This window comes from Saccharomyces mikatae (assembly GCF_947241705.1).
Source record: "Saccharomyces mikatae IFO 1815 strain IFO1815 genome assembly, chromosome: 2".
Taxonomy (NCBI): domain Eukaryota; kingdom Fungi; phylum Ascomycota; class Saccharomycetes; order Saccharomycetales; family Saccharomycetaceae; genus Saccharomyces; species Saccharomyces mikatae.
Genome location: NC_079257.1, coordinates 430,439 through 451,327, shown reverse-complemented (window position 1 = coordinate 451,327; position 20,889 = coordinate 430,439). Strand labels below are relative to the sequence as shown.

Below are 20,889 nucleotides of genomic sequence, written 5' to 3'. Positions count from 1 at the left end.
AGTGTTGTACTTATCTTTATTTATGCAGTCTATCTTCCTCTTGTGGGACAACGTTTCGTTTGTACCTTTCGAAAGGATTCAAGTTATCGTTCCCATCAGATTTGTCACCCCAATCCACACCTTCCATTTTGATTGGTCTTGGCTCGAGCGATCTTAAGAGCATTTTTTTCTTAGGGACCACTGGTGGCTTTTTCTTTAGATTGTCATTCTTTCTCGGGACAACAGGTGGCACCTTCTTTACGCTTGTCCTAGGAGGTGGCGGCCTTGGAGGTGTTATAGATCCCGATGCAGACACATATTTATCATCCAGGTCTGATTGAACCGGGCTGGATTCATTTACATGTTTCAAACTCCCCAGTTCTTCCAAATTGACATTGGTTTTTCTCAACTTGAAATGAGACAACTCATCTGTAATGGTTTTTAGTACTTCAACTTCCCCACTTTCTTTTAATGGGTTTGTAGTTCCTTTAGTAGTAGGCTCATTTGAAGATTCATTCACCTTCAAAGAAAAACTTTTAGGTTTTGGCTTTACAACAGGTGGAGGTGCCTTCCTATTAGACCCTGGTACCTGTATTGGGGAGCTCGACAAAGATGATGGCTTTTCATTAACATTGGCACCTTTTAAACTCTCACCTCCAGATGTTGTAATAGTCTCACGTACCTTTTCAGATCTGGACGGAGCGGGAGGTGTCAGTGAGCCTTCACTCACAAAATTACCGTGGCAAGTCCCAACGTGATCCACACCATCGTTTTCTGAAGAATTCCTACTATTGGAGTCACATCCATCGCTCTCACTGTTTTTAGCTATACGGCCACGACCCCGACCATTATTCTCCTCCCTTCCATCAATGTTATAAGAGCCATCATTATTATCTTTAGATGGTTGTGACCGTCTGAATGGTTTTGGCGGTGGCTGAAAGTTTTGGATAGGTTGTGTCTCCATATGTGCTGTTCCGGATCGAGACTGAAATTGCGGCTTCGACTGAGATAGTAATTGTGGTTCAATATTTTTAGCTTCCTCATAAGAGGGTATTGGCAAAACCTCATTTTTATTTTCCAAAAATGATGTTCTGGCACTTTGATTTCGTTGTAATTCAGTATGTCTAAATGGCTTTGGTGGAGGTAAAAAATTAGAAATCGGAGCATCTTGAGTTTTAGCAGAATTCATTGACACAATCGAGTCTGTAGTTTCGGAACCGCCTCGAGATAGCTGAGAAGGAGGCTCAATACCGTTACGAGAAGGAAGAGTTGGAGCTTTTTGTTCCGGCGCAGTTTGCCCAGTATACTCAGAGGATACGGAACCAAGGCCATGTCTGAAAGGTTTTGGGGGTGGCAAAATGTTTAATTCCACATCATAATGCCCTAGAATAGAAGATTCGGTAGTACTCTCATCAGTTCCAGATTTAAGTTCATTATCAGTACTAGTAGGTGGATTCCTTGGTGGCAATGAAACAGCGGAAGAGGATTCCGTTTTAAGTGGTATTTTCTTACCAGGAGCTGGCGAACTTCCGGCACTTAACGTAGAGTCCTGCTTTACAACTACCCCCCTATCTCTATGAGTGGGCGGTGGAGGAAGACTATTCACGTCTACCATAGGCATATCAATCTTAGGTTTAGGAATAGGTGCGTCTGGATCAAACGGAGTGACTTGGAAATGAGGAGTTGACGAAGTAGAATCGAAGGTGGAACCAGCCTGGTAAGCATTTCCCGATTGAATTGATTGTAGTGGTTGCACCTGCATCCTTACAGGTACAGGTGGTTGCCCACCAGTCGGAGGTTGAACTTGTATGGGTGAAATTCCATAGCTGATAGTTGCATCTTGCATGTTCGTAGCGTTTGTTATGGACTGACCGTGCGCCACAGAGGGGATTGTAGCTGTCCCTGGAATTCCTGCTGTGTTAAATTGGTTGCTATACGGTATTGGTGCGTATTCTTGGTTCATACATTGTTGTTGCTGTTGTTGATCGAAATCATTTGACGGAAACTGTCCGGGCGTGGCTGGAATTGGTTGACCGCGCCGGGGTGGTAATGGCTGCTGCTGCTGTTGAGATTGTTCAAGTGGCGGTAAACCCCGTTGATCAAACTGTGCTGAAAACTGCTGCTGTGTGTTTTCAATCCGTTGTGGATTCAGTGGAAGTTGAGATTGTCCGAGATCTGATGAGCCTTGCGATCCGTACTGAGATGGCTGCGGCTGCTGATACGGAAGATTGTTCTGAGAAGACAGTGGTGCCACTGAATTACATGATTGGGCGCTATATTGTGGATTTTGCTGCGGTAATCCTGAAGTTTGATGGGATCCAGAGTTCAAAGACACCTGACTTTGAATAGGATTTTGAGGCTGATTTGACTGTGGCAGAGACTGGAGACTGTTTACATTAGAATTGGGCCTGTATGGTGCCATTTGCTCTCCAGATACAGGCGTCTGCCCCAGAATAGCAGCTTGCTGCTGTTGTGGATATTGTGAATACTGCTGCTGCGGATATTGTGAATACTGCTGTTGTGGATATGGCGACTGGCCTATCGGCTCTGTACAGGGTTGGCCTTGGTATGCCCCCTGAGAAGCGTAGTTAGGCTGTCCATTTGGAATTTGCTGCTGCTGCTGCTGCTGCTGACTTGTATACGTTCTTTGTCCAGGTTTTAAAGGTGGAGGAGGGAAAGAATTCGGGTCTTTCAAATTTCTTATATCAGTGGGTTTCCTTTCGTACTCTTCCTCTTCGCTTTCATACTCTTCATCGCTTGAATTTTTCTTACCATTTTTCTTTTCCCTACGTGATTTGCTGTTGTTATAGTGCTTCTTACTTGCCTTATACCCTGTCTTGGCAACATACTTTGTTCCCTGATAGCCGTATTTACCAGCGCTTTTTAGCCCTGAGGCGATGGAATCTTTGTTATTCTCCCAAAATCCCATACCGTTTAATCAGTTGGCTTTTCCCTAAGACGTTTCTCGAACACACACGATTATGTAAACTCAAAGAACCTTAACCATTTAAGTACATACCTAATTTCATTTAAAATTAAGAAAAAATAGGGTGGTCCCTGTTCTTCCTGAAGCGCGATTTAGGCAGATCCTGCGGTATAATGAAAAAAAAAAAATGGCAGTGCCGATATGAAACAGGCGAACAATCGTGGTAGGATGCACAGAGAGTGAAGTATCTAATTTGATTGTCAATAGGCATCAAGATATTTCCTTTGAATGGAATGCCTTATACTTGGAAGTTTTTAGGGATCAGCAAACTGCTTTCATTGGAAAATGATATGGCGCAGTTGAACCAATTGCTGAACCTAGAAGTTGATTTTGATATTCAAACCATACGGGTCCCCAGTAGTCCTGATGGTGCTTCCGCAGCCAGCGAGTATATTCGCTACGAATTGAAGTTGGACACCTCAAATTTGGATGAGAATACGTACTCTAAGTTCATTTTCTTGGGGGATTCGAAAATGGAAGTGCCGATGTTTCTGTGCTATTGTGGCACAAACAATCGTAATGAGGTTGTATTAAAATGGCTGAAGGCAGAATATGGCGTCATAATGTGGCCGATCCGTTTCGATCAGATGATGATGATCAAGTTAGCAGACGCCAGCATCGTGCACGTAACGAAGGAGAACATCGAACAGATTACCTGGTTTAGCTCAAAATTCTATTTCGAACCAGTAACACATGACAAAAACTTGCGGCAATTCAATATAGAAATACCGAGGGAAAGCTGCGAGGGCTTGGCTCTCGGCTATGGTAGTACTATGCACCCGTATAACGACGCAATCGTACCTTACATTTACAATGAGACAGGGATGGCAGTGGGAAGGTTACCCCTGACTTCTATCATACTAGCGGGGCACACGAAGATAATGAGAGAATCCATAGTCACGTCGACACGAACTCTCAGGGACAGAGTTCTCGCTGTCGTTCTTCAGTCAATCCAGTTCATCAGTGAATGATACTATCAAGACTATTCAGAAAGATATAAAAGCGCGACCCTGCCGTTGTTGGTTGTACACATAAGACCCTGATTTTTCATGACTCATCATTATCACCTGTGATGTTCGGCTCACTATATCTACGATGATCGGCAGAGAACTTCCCGTGACCGTAGCACTTCATATAGGAAGCTTAGCACAACATTTCTACAGACAGCCGTCATGAACCAACATTCGCACATAGAGCATCTACAGTATAAATTCCATCAATATTGCACAAGATCAGGTAAAGTGAACGCAATTAGCGGACTGAGCGGCAATCATACAAGCATGAGGAAAAAAAGACGACACCATTCGTTTTCTGAAAAATGATAAGCCTAATAAAGCGAAAACGAGGAACTTCCTTCTTCTTCATCTCACTTTACCATAGAAAAACTCCATGACAATATAGAAAGCATACACAATTATTTCAGCTCTATCTTATTATATCTTTTTTTATATAACATTGTAGCTATGACGTAGAGAGAACAATTGAATACATTGTTATATAATAACTTAAAAAACACATACTTCGCATTGGACCGAATCAGTCAGTCTTAACACCAGCGTTACCAGCTCTTTCTGCTTCTTCAATAGACTTCTTATCGGTCTTTGGACCAGTTTGACCCATACCGCCAAACAAAGAGGGAGCTTTGAATGGTCTCTTCAAATCACCGGTTGCGGGCTTACCAAAAAGATGGATTTTCACTTCGTTATGCTCCAGAGCGCTCTTCACTGGAGAGATGGATTGCATGAATAATGGGTTGGTGTACTTCAAGTAAAAGTGCATGAAACCCATCATGGCCATACCAGTGTAAATAGACTTGATAGCACTGTCTATTTCCTTCAAATCATAGTCTCTTACGGTAGTGACTTGTAGTTTTTCACCTTCGCCGGACATAGCATTGCCAGGTTCGACGTATTTCATGGTGGTCATGTCGTTCTTGGCAACGATTCTCTTCCTGGCCATTTGGTAGATGATCCAGGAGATGGAAATGGAAGAACAGTATAAAATTCTAATATACATGATAATGGTTGGGTCTTCCATATCTATACGACGGGAGAGCTGCATCATGACCAACATGATGATAATGTTACTGATTTGAGGGTTCATGGTAGGCTGGGGTTCTCTTGCACTGGTTGTACTGATCTGAATTTTAGTTTCCAATAAAAGGTAAATGGCAAGTGTTCTTCTACCTGTAACGAATGAAAGAGCAAGGCAACTACACTTTATAAGCGTTTCGGTTTTGGCGCGTTCGGCCACCGGGCCGCCAAATAAGAAAGAAATTGAGAAGGCAGTGGCAAACTTCGAAGATATGAAAAAAAAAAAGGTGAATGGGCGCGCAATCCGTATAAAGTGCTGTTCTTTTCTTTTCTTTGGATTCCATCGCCGTGAAGAGCGATACGTAATCTCAGAAGAGGGATTATCCGATTTGTTCCGGTGACCCCTCCCCCACCCCGCGGGGTAGGCGGGTTTTAATTTTCGGTTTTTTCTTTTCCGGAAAAACTCGCAGAGCAAAAGAAACGGAGGAAGGTGTGCGGCTTTCTCCAGCGTGATTGCCTGTTATAATGACAAATCGCGAGGATAATAGCATATCATTTCTTTTTCTGCATACCATATCTTTTTCTTTTTTTGCATCTTCTACAGAACTAGAAATTTATATATTACGGTCTTCTGGCTTTCAACTCATCCAGAATTTTCACTTTCTCCTTCATAGGAGGCTGTCCAACCTTCTTTTTTCCTCTATCATTGTGGCGTCTTGTGAACGGGACCAACACAAATCAGAAGCTTTGAGTCATGATCAATAACCCTGAAGTAAACAGTGTAGCGGAGAAATCCAAAGCGATACTTTTCAAGCACAAGGAGCAAGCGGCTTCGCCAGAACCGAAAGCGGTTCCACCTGTCTCTAGACAACAGTATCCTATTACTTTCAATTTAACGTCGACCTCACCCTTTCATCTTCATGATCGTCATCGTTACTTACAAGATCACGATCTTTACAAGTGCGCTTCTAGGGATTCGCTGTCCTCCTTACAGCAACTTGCCCATACACCTAATGGGTCAACCAGGAAGAAGTATATTGTTGAGGATCAGTCCTCATATTGTCCGGAAGATCCAGTCATGGTGGCTTCCGCATTCAACTACACGAGTTGCACGAACTACCTGAAACCAAGAATGCAGTTCACCGGTTACCAGATATCAGGTTACAAACGCTATCAGGTTACAGTTAACTTGAAAACCGTTAATTTGCCAACAGGTCACTGTTCGTCACTTTCTCCTCATTTATCTGGTTTTTTGTCGATAAGAGGTCTTACCAACCAACACCCGGAAATCAGTACATATTTTGAAGCTTACGCCGTAAATCACAAAGAACTAGGCTTTTTGTCCTCTAGTTGGAAAGACGAACCTGTTTTAAACGAATATAAAGCCACAGATCAAACTGATTTGGAACACTGGATAAATTTCCCCTCTTTTAGACAACTTTTTTTAATGAGCCAAAAGAATAATCTCAAAGCAACAGATGACAGCTCCGCTTCGGATGTGGCCAAGAATCCACAATCACACCAACAACTACCCACTACATTGAGTACAGATGCTTCCAACATATCAAGGATTTTCAGTCAAGAGAAACAATTCGATGATTACTTGAATGAAAGGTTTATATTCATGAAATGGAAGGAGAAATTCTTGGTGCCAGATGCCTTGCTAATGGGAGGTGTGGATGGTGCGTCCTACGATGGGTTTTATTACATTGTCCACGATCAAGTTACTGGTAACGTTCAAGGGTTTTACTATCACCAGGATGCCGAAAAATTTCAACAACTAGAATTAGTACCATCCCTGAAAAGCAAATTCGAATCCAGTGATTGTTCTTTTGAGTTTGCTTGACCTGTGATATAGTCATTTTTACCTGCATACCCTCCCATCCTCCATTACTTTTAGATTTTATGCATATTCTTCCTTCATATATTCTGTAACAATTAACATAACAATCTATATATATATATAACAGTCTTTTGGTATTATATAGGTGTTAACAAAAATAAACAGTGTATTTTTTCTATATTGTATGGTTACAACATGTCTTCCTATATATCTATAAATGATGTTTACATACCTACTCTCCTACTCTTCCCCCAGAAATCTCATGACTAATTCAAACGTCAGGAACGTGGCACCATTAACGGGCGCGGACCTAACCATTGTTGGACCAAACCCTTTGAAAAAAGCTCTGATACCTTCCTTGGCATAAATTGTCTTTGCTACATAAGAAATAGAATTCTTATATTTAGGTGTTCGTAAGTCATCGTTTTGTATAATGGATTTCACGACATCTAATGGGTAGACCGTCAACCATAGCATTGTTCCGGAAAATGCACCGAACAGGCATAATTTCCAAGGTGGAATTTCGTTTCTTGTTAAACCCGTACCGATTTCTTTGGCCACTAATGCTTCGTACACAAGAAAATATGTACCAAGACCATGTCCTGCTCTTATCATTGTGGGAAATAAACCTCTCATCAGGCCTCCCTGAGCCTTCAACTTCTTAATACAGTCCCATGGTCCTTTGAATTCTCTGTCTCCACCATTCGACGTTTGTGTTTGTAAACGAATTCTTATTTGTTCAATGGGCGATGCCAAGAACGAATTCACTACTCCACCCGTCAACCCACAAACGTAGTACTGAGACAGTGGCAAGGTATTTGAACGTGAAAGATCAACATTTTGTGGGCTTATGTGCGGATTCTTGGAAGCATTATAATTTTGAAAAAACCTTTTCATGGCCTCGTTCACACCAAATTGTACAGAGACACAGATACCTACTCCCAATAATGGTGTTAATGCACCCTTATAAAATGCAAATACCCCTTCGTTTTTTACTAGGTTACGCAATACATCCAACGTTGTTGTCCTTGTAGTAGCCGTCTGAAGTCTAACTTTTGTTGTATCAAATGGCTGCCCTACAAGAACCTGCGCAATACCACCGACAGTACCAGCAAAAATATCCTTCAATACACGATTAGGACTTAACTCTTTCTTCCCGTTCACATTGGTAACTTTCTGAGAATCTTCCAACTCATCCAGGAGTTGCGGCGTAGGAAATTCTTCACTCATGACTAACTACAAATATAATATACAGAATTTATTGTACTGATTTCTTCTCTTTTCTATTGCCAATCCTAGGTATCAATCGTAATTCTATCAGCCAAAAGGTTAGAAAATAAGCTAAAGAAACCGATTCCAGCTATAACGCTTAAAAAATATGAAAAAATCAAAGCTTATTGTCTTTTCTCATCGAGAGCGGTCGTTATCTTCAAAGTGATGACTCTTCGAGATTTCTGTACAACGTCACACACGCGAATGGGCCGCGGCGTTTTACACTGCGCAATTTTTCACTCTTTGCCTTTGGTGAATAAGAGATGATAATAATAATGATAAAGTGATCTATATATGTATTGTACTTAAGAATTTATATTGCCACAATTGAACCCTCTTCAAGTGAGTATGCTACAGAAATCTTGTCACCCGCACAGTTCCATGACAGGTCAAATATGCAATCGTTGTCTTGGCTACTTTGATAACTAGCGTAGAGAGGAATAGGTTTCGGAACTAAAACGTTATCAGTGCTACTGTGATATAAAGATTGCTGCATTAGATTCTGTGGATTACTACTCAGTTTTCTCAGATCATAGACATTCACTTGCCCATCCATGAAGGCGACTGCGTATTTTTCTCCGTCTTGTGATAATCTTCCAACAAAAATGGGGACACCATCTATGATCGATAGAGCTAATAGTATATTCTCCTTCAATGACCATAGGCGAACAGACCCATCCATTGAGCATGATATTACTTTGTCATCACCGACCCATGACGCCGATACTATACTTTGTGAGTGCCCGTAGAAGCAATTTTGGGAATTACCGTTACCGCCATGCCATATTCTTAGACTACCGTCATCTGAAGCACTTAGTAGGAGTTTATTGGAGTTGTTAAACTCCAGGACACTGATAGGCCCATGATGTCCAACGAGTTTGCCAATAGGTGTCTTTTCTGTAATTTGATATACGAAAATAGCACCTTTAGGGCCGGGAATAACGAATTTGTCATCGTCTACCCATTCAACATCAACACCAAGTGAATCCCTATCAGTATTGTTCTCCGAATTAGTAGAAGATCTGCCGGTTTCTCTTAAGTCAAAATGTTGCATGATGGTACCACTCAAAACATTCCAGAGTATAGTGACATTTTCTACATCCATGGAAATAAAGTGCGTTCCATCTTTGCTCCATTTGATAGAGACTATAGGCGCTCTATGAAAATTCAAAACGTTCTGAAGTGCACCTGACTTGTTCCATAATCTTAACTCACCATTCTCCACACCTGTTACAATTGAATTACCATCCTGCGACCAAGCAAGACATGTAACTTGATTTGTTGTCTTACCACTACTAGCACTTAAAGCGAAGGGGTGTCTTAATTCCGCTATTATAATGACATCCCAGAGCTTTCGTCCTTCTTGATCTGTTTGTATTATTTTAGCTAGTTTTGCAACAGAATCTTTTTCACCATATGCAAGTATAGAGTCATCCAAGGGATTCCAGATAGACGAAACAATATTATCTAATCTTGCTATCTCCCTCAGCGTCTTGACAAACCCATCTAAGTTATCCTTGGCGCTGATAGAAGTAGTATCATCTTCTTGGTTTGCCCTTTCAGCCAAAATAGTTCCATTTTTGCTTACTTTACTATTCTCGGAATTATTCTCTAAAGCAAATCTTCCCTCAGAAGAAATTTCGGGGAACTTTTCCTTATCCACTTGCAACGCCTGAACCAAATTGAAATCGTCAGAGAGATGACGTTCATCTAAAGAGCTAATATCGCCCTTACTATCAACCATCAGCTCGCTCTCCGTATACAGAATTCCTCTCTGTACTAGATTTACCAGTGTACCTAGAGGGATGTGTTCTTTATACTTCTCATCAAATTCTAAGACTCTTGTTTCATCCTGTAGGGCCAATGCGCTCACCTCATGCCCCATCTCCTGACAATATCTCCATATTAAGTAGTTTAGCTCCTCACTTGTTATACTCATTCTCCGATTGAGGCCCTTTTCTACCTTTCTTGTTTTTATTACGATTATTCTTCTTAGGGTTAGCAGCTGTTACCGAGAACAATCACTCCTCTAAAAAAAAAAATAACAACCTTAATCCCCACTCCAAACTTATTGTAATAAATCTCACAAACCTTAGATGAGAAAAGGTCGTTTTACACATTTGTAATTTCTTCGATGTCAATGCATATTCTTGATCATTTTGTTTATTTCTCGTTTGCTTAGATGCGCTCCATGAAAATAAAGGACTGGAAAAAAACGGTACAGAAACCACAACTATCATGTCTAATTGCAGGGCCTAAGCAAAGCCGAATGAATGAGAAGCTCAGGTACTACATAAAACAAGAAGTAACTGACTGGAATACTCAATTTCAAAACCATCACAATGGTAGAATTTTCTTTGAAGAAGGCCAGAAACAATTGGAAACATGTAAAAATGTCTGCGAGTTCTCCTGCAAAGCAAAAGGCTCCTCCATCACCTGCTAAGCCCAAGCAAAAAAACAAAAAAAACCCTTATAGTGATCTCAAGGACTCTGCTACTAGCTATACATTACCAACCATCAATGCGAGGGAGAGAAATCGGGTAGCTACTTCAATGCAAAGAAGGCTATCGATTCATAATACAAATTATGCTCCCCCAACATTAGATTATTCAATGCCCCTACCTGATATGCCAAACATGACAATCCCAAATGATAATATGAATAACAGTCATAATAATAGCAGCTTTACTACAGAGAATGAATCGGCCAGTTCTACAGGCCTTTCCAACAACCTAAACGTTTCAATTACTGATGCCTCCCTAAATGAGAGCTCCTATGACAAGGTTCCTGCTAGATCGGTCATGAGAAGTACTATAATGCCTTCTAGCAGTAACGATCTTTTCAGTAATAGCATGTCGCTAAGGAAAGTGTTGGCAAACCCACGTTTTAATGCTAAAGATTTTGTTCATGACAAGTTAGGCAACGCGAGTGCTATTACTATTGACAAATTTACGTCAAATTTGACCGATTTATCCATACAGGTTCAAGAAGAAGTAAAGTTGAACATTAATAAATCATATAACGAAATTATGACGGTGAACAACGACCTAAATATTGCCATGTTGGAGCTGAAAAGAGTTAGGACAAATATAAATGACCTAAACGAGATTCTGAATCAATACACAAAAATAGCTGAAAAAAGGTTACAATTACAAAAACAAATAAATAAGGAGAGGCAAGATAATTCCAATAAAGCGGAAAGTCATATTGGCAGTCCAGCGTTGCTTCCTCCTTTAAAAGCAGGACAGAATGAAAATTTTACGAAAAGGGACAGATCGAGCGTCTTTATATTGGAGAAATTTTGGGATACTGAACTAGACGAATTATTTAAAAATGTCGAGGGTGCTCAGAAATTTATTAATTCAACGAAAGGAAGGCATATTTTAATGAATAGTGTAAATTGGATTGAATTGAACACTACCACTGGTAAACCTTTACAAATGGTACAGATTTTCATTTTAAATGATTTGGTACTTATCGCTGACAAATCAAGAGATAAACAGAATGACTTCATAGTAAGCCAATGTTATCCTTTAAAGGATGTTACCGTCACAAGAGAAGAGTTTTCCAGTAAGAGGCTTATTTTTAAGTTCAGCAATTCGAATTCAAGTTTGTACGAATGTAGAGAGGCAGATGAATGCTCTAAGTTATTGGATGTGATAAGAAAGGCCAAGGATGATCTATGTGACATTTTTCATGTAGAAGAAGAGAACTCTAAACGTATTAGAGAATCTTTTAGATATTTACAGTCTACACAACAAACTCCAGGTAGAGAAAACAATAGAAGCCCAAACAAAAATAAAAGGCGGAGTATGGGGGCTTCAATCACCCCTGGCCGGAATATAACAGGCGCGATGGATCAATATCTTTTGCAGAACCTAACACTATCAATGCATTCGAGACCAAGATCAAGGGATATGAGCTCTACTGCTCAGAGGCTTAGATTTCTAGATGATGGCGTGGAAGAGATAGATATTGAATTAGCTAGACTCAAATTTGAAACTGCTGTAGAAACATTATTGGATATCGAATCACAACTGGAGGAACTCTTCGAGAGAATTTCTGATGAAGAGTTAATGTTACATAATCTCATATCTTTGAAAATTGAACAAAGACGACATGCCATCTCCAGCAAAATTTCTCAGAGTATCTTGTCATCAAATGAAATATTGCATTTGAAAACTGGTACTGAAAACATGATTAAGTTGGGATTGCCTGAACAAGCCCTCGATCTTTTCTTACAGAATAGATCCAATTTTATTCAAGATCTAATTTTACAAATCGGGTCAGTGGACAACCCCACGAACTATTTGACTCAGTTAGCTGTTATTAGGTTTCAAACCATCAAAAAAACGGTGGAAGACTTCCGGGATATCTTCAAGATGCTTGGCGGTAAGATTTCGTCCATTCTAGTAGATTGGTGTAGTGAAGAAGTGGATAACCATTTTAAATTGATAGATAAGCAACTACTAAACGACGAAATGCTATCGCCAAGTTCTATTAAGTCATCCAGAAGGCAAATAGATGGATTGAAAGCAGTTGGGCTGGATTTTGTCTACAAATTAGACGAATTTATCAAAAAGAACAGTGATAAAATCCGTTGAGCAAGACCACGGAAAGCGAACTTTTTCTTCAATATATATAGCAAATAAGTACGGTATATACCTACATCATTGCTTGTTGAACAGTGTCTTGATATCTTTACGTGTGCTGCGACCAATTTGTCCACCAATACCTTTCTAATTTTAGGTCTAATCAAGATGGCAATCTGAAGATTCGTTTACAGTGATTTTTATTATTAGGCTAGAATCTTCTGGAAGTTTTTTTAAAAGTGAAAAACTAACTAAGGCATCTAGGGATTATTGGCGAAAATTTACATATAAACTAACGATTAGCTATATCAGCGCTACCGTCACCCCATAGAAAGCTATACTGTTTTCAACGAGAAATAGAAAAGTTAGATAAAAACACAAATAATAATGGAAAAGCTATTGCAGTGGTCTATTGCGAACTCCCAAGGCGATAAAGAAGCTATGGCCAGGGCCGGCCAACCTGATCCCAAGTTGTTACAGCAGCTATTTGGCGGTGGCGGCCCTGATGATCCTACCCTAATGAAGGAATCCATGGCCGTTATCACGAACCCGGAGGTTGACTTGGAAACCAAACTGGTCGCATTTGACAATTTTGAAATGCTAATTGAGAACTTAGACAATGCTAATAATATTGAAAATTTAAAGTTGTGGGAGCCATTGTTAGATATTCTTGTTGAAACTAAGGAAGAAGAATTGCGTGCTGCTGCTTTATCTGTTATAGGTACAGCGGTGCAAAACAACTTGAATTCACAGAATAACTTCATGAAATATGACAACGGTCTGCGAAGCCTTATTGAAATAGCTAGCGAAAAGACAAAGCCATTTGACGTAAGAACAAAAGCGTTTTATGCGTTATCCAATCTAATAAGAAACCATAAAAATATCTCAGAAGAGTTCTTCAAATTAAGTGGGCTAGATTGCATTGCACCTGTATTAAACGACCCCACTATCACACCCAAACTGAAAATGAGAGCTGTTGCATTATTAACCGCGTTTCTGTCATCTGTTGATATTGACGAAAATCTAATCAATGTGCTACGAAAGGACGGAGTGGTTGAGAGTACAATTGAATGCTTGTCTGACGAGAGCAACTTGAACATCATAGATAGAGTTCTGTCTTTTCTCTCTCACCTGATTTCCTCTGGAATAAAATTTAATGAGCAAGAACTGCACAAATTAAGTGAAGGTTATAAACATATCGAACCTTTAAAGGACAGACTTAACGAAGATGATTTATTAGCCGTAAAGTATGTATTATGATTACATTCATAGAAGTAAAAGAACATTACATTCATAACTTCATCCCTGTCTGACCAAATGGCGAACATGCATTATTAACATTATTTTATCTTATCTTATTATAAATACTTATTAGTAGCACTTTTTGTAAAATGGAATTCATCAAAAGGATCAGAAGGGGGAAATGAAGCTGCAACGATTTTCGTGGGCCTTTTGACTTATAATATGTTTCTGCGTAATTATTCGCCTTTGATTATCACTCAATAGCATCATTAGGATCAGTACTAGTAAACAGTTTGTACAGTCTTCTTTCTACGGCTTCAGTCATCAAATATTTACCTTCATTATCTGACTGAAGTCTTCCCTTTTGCATATCTTCAAATAGTGATTGAAAACTGGGATATAAACTTACAGCGTTTTTTGCTTTCAACTCAGACATTCTCCCAATCTGATGGAACGTTTTCTTCAATGTTTCCGTACTATCCTGAGCTGATTTTACGTTTAAATGAGCATATTTCATGTACCTGATTGCAGGATCCATACGCTGTTTTCCAATTAATGATACCAGATTCGGTAGAGAATTAACAAACTCCATATGCGAATTAACGGTGTGTATTTTAACATGCCATTCTCTATCGATGAAACGCAGCCGTTGCTCTAAATCAAATTTTTTTATCCCTAATTCTCCAACTTGGCTTGATTTTTTACTTTTAGGTCTTGATGTTTCTTCACTTCCTGACAATCTTTGTTGTACTCTGGCTTTGTAATTTTCATTTTCTATCTGGAAAATTGCTCTTTTGAGTTTATTTAAGTCACTTAAAACAAGAACCACATGTTTACCATTCTTCGAAAAAAAGCGTATTTTTCCATACAAGTCCTTCTTTTGTGAAGTATATTGTTCAAAAAATTCCTGTGCATCATAATATAAAATTAAAACGTTTTCTTCAACAATTTTATGATTGCAGGGGTAATAGAAATCGTTGTTGAAGTCGTAGATACTGTCACATTTCCGAAGAAATCTTAAAAGAGGTATAGAATCGTCATAGCTTGATTGAATAACTGCAGGAGCTATCTGTTGCTGTAAGTTGCCCTCAACCTTTTGAAACAACTTGAAAAGGCTCGGCGAAAACTCTATAATTACCTCAGAGCGTGCTTTTACATTATCTCGATATATTTGATTAACTCTTTTAAAAGCATTCTTGTTCTCTTTTGATAGATGCCGTATTTTGTGCTTTGATTCTTCTCTAGAAAAATATTGTCCATAAACAATATAACTTTCTAGTTGTGATACTTCTCTAGCGGTGTTTTGAGTACCTTTATTGTCATCATTTGCAGAAGTTCTGGTTCGTCTTGCTTCTTGGAAATGGTTAGCGTTTTGGAAGACCGGCTGGCTTCCAGTCCTCACCACATTACTCTCCTTAATAGGTGTTGAAAGAGCATTATCGCTAATACTATCTGAGTAATCAAGAAATCTGGAAAGGTTTAATTCTACTGTGTCAGGTGCTTTAGTACTTTTCATCAGTGTTTTTGATAACGCTATGGTTCTTTTCTTTTCTCTTGGAAGATGTTCAGAATCGTCTTCACCTTTATTGTGTACTCTTTTCTCTACGACTTTCAAAAATTCATCATGGTTTTGTTCTACTAAGGTCTCTCGGTTACGTTCTGGCGAAGAGTTATGATTAACAAGCGAAGCATGCTTTCCTTCAGCTGAATTCTCATATTTTACTGGAGATAACGGAAAATCGAATAGTATATTGGCTGTCCCTATCAGTGATTTCTCATTATCAGTAGCACCATTATTGGGTTTTACAACTTCTTGTTCTTTACATTCGTTATTGTTAACAATAGGCTTCAAATTATTAGAAGACGGTACTGCCCATTTCTTTGCTATGCTCTTCAAGTTATATTGATGTTTTTTTTGCTTCTTCCCGCTCGACTCAATATCAGCTGACCATTCGTCATTTATAAGATCATCTAAAAGCCTCTTTGCGTTTCCTCCTGAATTGTTTTCATTTCTCGAAGAGGACTCAGCAATGAAGTTTGCTGTTGCGGAATAATCATCCAGTTTGCTTGCACTGATATCCTGGAAGAATGGCGCTGAAAGTTCAATAGATTTGTTCGGTTCAATAATTTGAAGATCGTCTGAAACACAAGACCTCCGTTGTGGTGACGATGGCATTACATCCGCTGAGGTTTCGCGTGACATTTTACACTCATTTTGATCTATTGATTCTGATAGAGCAATAATTTCAATATTTGAGGGACCATCGATAATCTGAATGCTGGTATCGTTTTTTGAATCCCTATCGTCAATAAACTCAATTAATGGGCTCATTTTCCTCACGGGGATAGCTGGTTCTGTTATTTTGTTACATTTTCAGTTTTTTGTTTTTATTTACGTAACTGCCATTTTTCATTAACTGAGGGTTTGAACGCGTTGTAAGCTACTTACTAAGTAAACGAAAATATTCAGAGTGAATTCAGTTAAGTATTGGTTTAAATAACTACTGATGAAAGAGACAAGAAATTACTGGAAAATTCCAATAAGTCCTGAGTTATCACAGACGACCAGTAAGGGTGTCTGATCAACTTGACATGTACATATAGCATTTATAATATCATGATGATATAATGAATCATCTAGTACATTAGTGCTGGAACGTCTCGTTTTCCTTAGTAGTATAGTAAAATTAGCCGTGACTTGTGTTGGAAGAAAAGAGTCACTGAATCTTGAAGGGCTAATCAATGCTTTGGAAGAAGACAGTTCCTTCAGGTTAAACATGACAATGGAACTAGTTGATTCATCAGTAATAAGAATTTTATCATTTGAGACTGAAATTGTGCTCAATGCATTTAAAGACCTAACTCCACAAAACCTTATTTCGTCCAAGTTTTTCTCAATTGGCAAGAAATGTTCCATAGATGGCTGCTCATCAGAATTTATGAATGCATTCTGACAGTGCCCTTTAACAAAATTCCATACTGTCAGGAACGTTTTTGAACTACCGCCTACAATAATTATTGAATTCTTCCCATAAAACCCGCACTGCTCTAAATGTGTGATAGGTGTGTGGTCCCCAAAAGACCAGCTTTTTATCATGACATTGAAACGAATATCCCATATATCAATGATGCCTCTAGTTGTACCCAAAATTAGGGCACAACAATCTTCATCGATACATATGCTAGAAACGGCACCATGTTTTGGAGAATTCTCAATGATTTGTAATCTCTCTAAGGTTTTGATGTCAAATATAATTACCCTTGACAAATTTGTTAAAACTATTAACAGAGATTTCTCATCATTCACATATGCTCTCATTTTCATTGCATATTCGTTTCTATCCGAATTCTTCAAATTGAGTTTTCTGATGCATTCGCAGTTTGAAAACTTGGTTTCATTTTCTTGTTGGTAATAGTCAACCTTTAACACGATAATTTGGCCATCTTTACTAGAAACCGCAAATGCATCAAAGTTAGGAATCATGGTCACATGGGTTATTGCCGAAGAACATTCATAGGTTAAAGAAGAAGAATAAACCTCACCCATGGTGATTTCTTTCAAGTTCCAAATCTTTATTACGCCCTGATCTGAACCAGTTACTAAATACGGCGCTTCCCTGGGAGAAACAGTAGCAGATGTAATGGAATTGGGTTCGTTTTCCATCAAAGTAGCCATTAACTTGCCTCTTAAATCACCTGTATCTGGACGCTGCGAAATTTCTTGAAGAGGACCAAACTCTTTATAATCTTTTAAGGGAGGTAGAACTTTAAAAGTTGATAAAAATTTTTCTATGGTTTCAATGTCTCCTTCATAACTGTTACTAACAATTACCTTTCTTTCTGGTTTAAAATTTTCATTGTCTTTCATGCCATGGTTTGGAGAATGCTTGTGATAGGAAGTTGGTTCTAACTGAACAAAAACATTCCTTAAATTCGAAGTGGTAGTGGCAATGGACTTATTTTTGAACATTAATGATCCATTTATATCCATCACAGTAGACAACTGCTTGAGACTATTGATACTTGGCTTGTTGCTATTTTGTTCACTCTCATCAGTTTTATATATCTGCTGGTTCTCCAAGTTGGAATCTTGTGCTTCACTTGTCGATTCTTCCGCAAACTCTACATCAAAGAAAATATTTCTTGGCATGATAGTGGTAAGATTCAAGTTTGGTGGTGAATTCTGTATTAACGGACGGTGATTACTACTGTTATATGGAAAACCAGGGTGTCCTGCCATAACTCTCGCTGTCCTTATTACATAACCTCTAAGGGCCACAATTTTCCAGATGTCTTTTTCGGTTAGTCCAATGATACGAAATTTGTCAATCCAATTTCTGTCTTCAGCAGTTAGCGGAATTTCCTTGTTATCATGGGAATAAACCATGGATGATGTTTTAACTCCTTTTGAAGAAGAGCCTAATTTCGTACCTCTTTTACTAAGTCCATAATTTTTGCTTGAATAATCCTTTGTTATGAACTCTATTCTATTATTTCCGAAAGAATCTACATGATTTGTGGAAATTTTTCTCCAGAACAAAGATTTGGACGCTCTAACAGACCAGCTACACAATAAATTGTAAACAGATCTTGATACTGGTTGTTTACAACAGGTTATCATTGATTTGAAGTTAAATTCAACGTCAAACTCAAAAAAAGGTCTTATTATCGGGTATAGGATGCAGTAGACTTCAGCTTTTGATAGCTTGTTAATAATTTCTATCATTATCATTAAAGTAAATTGTCTTATCCAGTTATTAGGATGTAGCAATAAAGGAGATATAGTTTTTGATATATCAATGTAGTATTTTTTTCTAATTAATCCAGTCTTGAATAGAGATTTTAAACTCTGTAAAACACTTATAACTACTAGTTCTTCTGAATCTGTGATAGTTTGGATCAACAATGGTAAAATATATTGTTCTAATGTAACGGTACCTAAAAGAATTGATATTCCCGAAATTGTTTGAATTAAGGAAACACGCAAAGCTGGATTTTTATCGTTAAGGTAGGTTATTAAATGGCTTAATACAACATCATTTGTTCTCTCCCTACCAAAAAACTTACAAAGAGGAAGAATGTTCTGCAAAAGTGCCATTTTTACATGCACGTCACTATCTGTTAAAAAAAGCACAGTTAAGTCTTCAACACTTTGAATCAGTTTTGTTGAATACTTCGTAGTGTTTTCGATGATTTCCATATTATTATCAGTTGATTTATCATTGAAGTGCTGAGCAAAAAAAAATTCTTGAAATCTGTTAATAATAACCGCTATGTCGCTTAAACAATTAGCAAACACTATCTTTAGATAATTGCTATTCTGTCTATTGGAAACAAGTAATCTTTTCATTCTTGGAAGCAAGTAATCTACAAATATATTCTCGTTCAGTTGATTCAGTGTTTTTACGGAAGTCAGAACTTGAATAAATGTTAGCAAAGATAGGGCCTGTACATCCTGGTCATTATCTTCAAAGCAGCATACAAGGTAGGGCACAACTCGATCAATTTTGTTTTCATCAGATACAAATTGTGCAAATACTGCTAACAGTTCTAGATTTTTAAATTTTGTGGCCGTTGAAACAATATTTCTTAAACTGTGAGATAAATAAGAGATAAAAAGTAGAGCACACTCCTCTTTAACTGATTTTATTTTTTCGGATATCTGGGCAAATTTCTGCAAAGTTAAGAAATAGTTATCAGGGAAATACAAATTAGTATTAGAGAACAGACTATCTTCTGAATTATCTTCATTAAATGTTAATTTTGAGGAGCTTGAGTCCGTTCTGACTCCTTGTTTAGTAAGGGGAAAGTCTAGACAATGACAAATTTGAGGAAAATCTTTGTATATCTTTTCCATGGTCTCATCGAGAAGTTTTGAATTATCTTCTAGGGTACGATTGGTAGAAGTACTATCTGGGATTGGGGTACTTGTCGTCATAGTAACCAAATCTCTAAAATAGTCATAAGTAAAAGTATAGAAATAATCGGGGAAAAAAATGCCGCGATATTTATTCAACAGTTCATCACATGAAAGCCTCTTCAAGGGATCCAGTTGAATCATATCAAGAACCATGTTTCTCAAATCAGCAGAATTCATTTCTTCCGAGAGAAATTCCCTATTAACATCATATGACTCACTTTTATATTTGAATAACTGTGATAAGTTAAAAATAGGCCTACCTTCTGCAAATATTTCTGCAATAACACAACCAAGACTAAATATGTCCATTTCTTTAGTTAGCCTACCATTATTAGAGTTTCCATCTTGATAAAGTTTAGAGTTAAACCTCTCTGGAGCCAGGTAACAGGTTCGTCTCTTTGAAGTGTCGAAATAGAATAAGAACTCACCTGGATTGTCTTCAGGCAAATATACGGGCTTGATGAATGCAGCAAAATCTGTCAATATGCACCAGTTCCAACTTGTTACTAGGATGTTTTCCGTCTTTATATCACCGTGGACAATGTTCAAGCTATGGATGTCCCTTAAGGAATTTAGTAACTGGAAAGCAATAAACTTAAGTTCAATATCTTGCAAATAAGGTCTTAAACTCAATCTATCGTACAAATTATTTTTTAAATGCTGCCGTATCATGTAGCCGGCTCTATTTGTCTCGACCAACTTACTGTAGTTTAAAACATGCGGTAGTTGCCCCAACTTAAACGATTGTGCCTTTATTTGCTGGAGAAATGGCCTTAGACTATACTCGTCTGTTGGCTTGATAAAAACTTTAATCACAATTTCACCGTTAGGATCTAATGCTTTACATGTTTTCAAGAATCTTGATGAGTTTAACTGAGAAACATAATGTACTTCTTCTAAAACATCGATATATGAAAAAATGGCTATGGAAGGTGATGTTTGAACCAGCAATGATAGTTGTGCTCCCATTATACTGTATTTTTCTCTTTCTATATATCTTAAGTGGCTATTTGTTCTCGTAT

The 20,889-nt window shown here is 38.3% G+C and overlaps 10 protein-coding genes across 10 annotated transcripts; 4 read left to right on the top strand and 6 right to left on the bottom strand.

Moving 5' to 3' along the window:
• Positions 1-16: 16 nt before the first annotated feature.
• AIM3 (Aim3p) lies at positions 17-2,908 on the bottom strand (the record flags this gene model as incomplete). The annotated part of the gene is made up of 1 exon (XM_056223587.1): positions 17-2,908. One exon carries the CDS (start codon positions 2,906-2,908, stop codon positions 17-19), a length of 2,892 nt encoding a protein of 963 aa, XP_056080463.1.
• A 290-nt stretch (positions 2,909-3,198) lies between these two features.
• Positions 3,199-3,936, top strand: IML3 (Iml3p; the record flags this gene model as incomplete). The annotated part of the gene is made up of 1 exon (XM_056223574.1): positions 3,199-3,936. One exon carries the CDS (start codon positions 3,199-3,201, stop codon positions 3,934-3,936), a length of 738 nt encoding a protein of 245 aa, XP_056080462.1.
• Positions 3,937-4,501: 565 nt separating this feature from the next.
• On the bottom strand, positions 4,502-5,068 carry SND3 (Snd3p; the record flags this gene model as incomplete). The annotated part of the gene is made up of 1 exon (XM_056223563.1): positions 4,502-5,068. The coding sequence occupies one exon, from the start codon at positions 5,066-5,068 to the stop codon at positions 4,502-4,504; it is 567 nt and encodes a 188-aa protein (XP_056080461.1).
• A 684-nt stretch (positions 5,069-5,752) lies between these two features.
• VID24 (glucose-induced degradation complex subunit VID24) lies at positions 5,753-6,844 on the top strand (the record flags this gene model as incomplete). The annotated part of the gene is made up of 1 exon (XM_056223552.1): positions 5,753-6,844. One exon carries the CDS (start codon positions 5,753-5,755, stop codon positions 6,842-6,844), a length of 1,092 nt encoding a protein of 363 aa, XP_056080460.1.
• Positions 6,845-7,081: 237 nt separating this feature from the next.
• Positions 7,082-8,071, bottom strand: YMC2 (organic acid transporter; the record flags this gene model as incomplete). Its single annotated transcript, XM_056223541.1, has 1 exon — positions 7,082-8,071. The coding sequence occupies one exon, from the start codon at positions 8,069-8,071 to the stop codon at positions 7,082-7,084; it is 990 nt and encodes a 329-aa protein (XP_056080459.1).
• Positions 8,072-8,426: 355 nt separating this feature from the next.
• SIF2 (Sif2p) lies at positions 8,427-10,052 on the bottom strand (the record flags this gene model as incomplete). The annotated part of the gene is made up of 1 exon (XM_056223530.1): positions 8,427-10,052. The coding sequence occupies one exon, from the start codon at positions 10,050-10,052 to the stop codon at positions 8,427-8,429; it is 1,626 nt and encodes a 541-aa protein (XP_056080458.1).
• Positions 10,053-10,455: 403 nt separating this feature from the next.
• Positions 10,456-12,717, top strand: EXO84 (exocyst subunit EXO84; the record flags this gene model as incomplete). The annotated part of the gene is made up of 1 exon (XM_056223519.1): positions 10,456-12,717. The coding sequence occupies one exon, from the start codon at positions 10,456-10,458 to the stop codon at positions 12,715-12,717; it is 2,262 nt and encodes a 753-aa protein (XP_056080457.1).
• Positions 12,718-13,092: 375 nt separating this feature from the next.
• FES1 (Hsp70 nucleotide exchange factor FES1) lies at positions 13,093-13,965 on the top strand (the record flags this gene model as incomplete). The annotated part of the gene is made up of 1 exon (XM_056223508.1): positions 13,093-13,965. The coding sequence occupies one exon, from the start codon at positions 13,093-13,095 to the stop codon at positions 13,963-13,965; it is 873 nt and encodes a 290-aa protein (XP_056080456.1).
• A 235-nt stretch (positions 13,966-14,200) lies between these two features.
• Positions 14,201-16,279, bottom strand: MMS4 (Mms4p; the record flags this gene model as incomplete). The annotated part of the gene is made up of 1 exon (XM_056223497.1): positions 14,201-16,279. One exon carries the CDS (start codon positions 16,277-16,279, stop codon positions 14,201-14,203), a length of 2,079 nt encoding a protein of 692 aa, XP_056080455.1.
• Positions 16,280-16,471: 192 nt separating this feature from the next.
• Positions 16,472-20,836, bottom strand: VPS15 (ubiquitin-binding serine/threonine protein kinase VPS15; the record flags this gene model as incomplete). Its single annotated transcript, XM_056223486.1, has 1 exon — positions 16,472-20,836. The coding sequence occupies one exon, from the start codon at positions 20,834-20,836 to the stop codon at positions 16,472-16,474; it is 4,365 nt and encodes a 1,454-aa protein (XP_056080454.1).
• Positions 20,837-20,889: the final 53 nt, after the last annotated feature.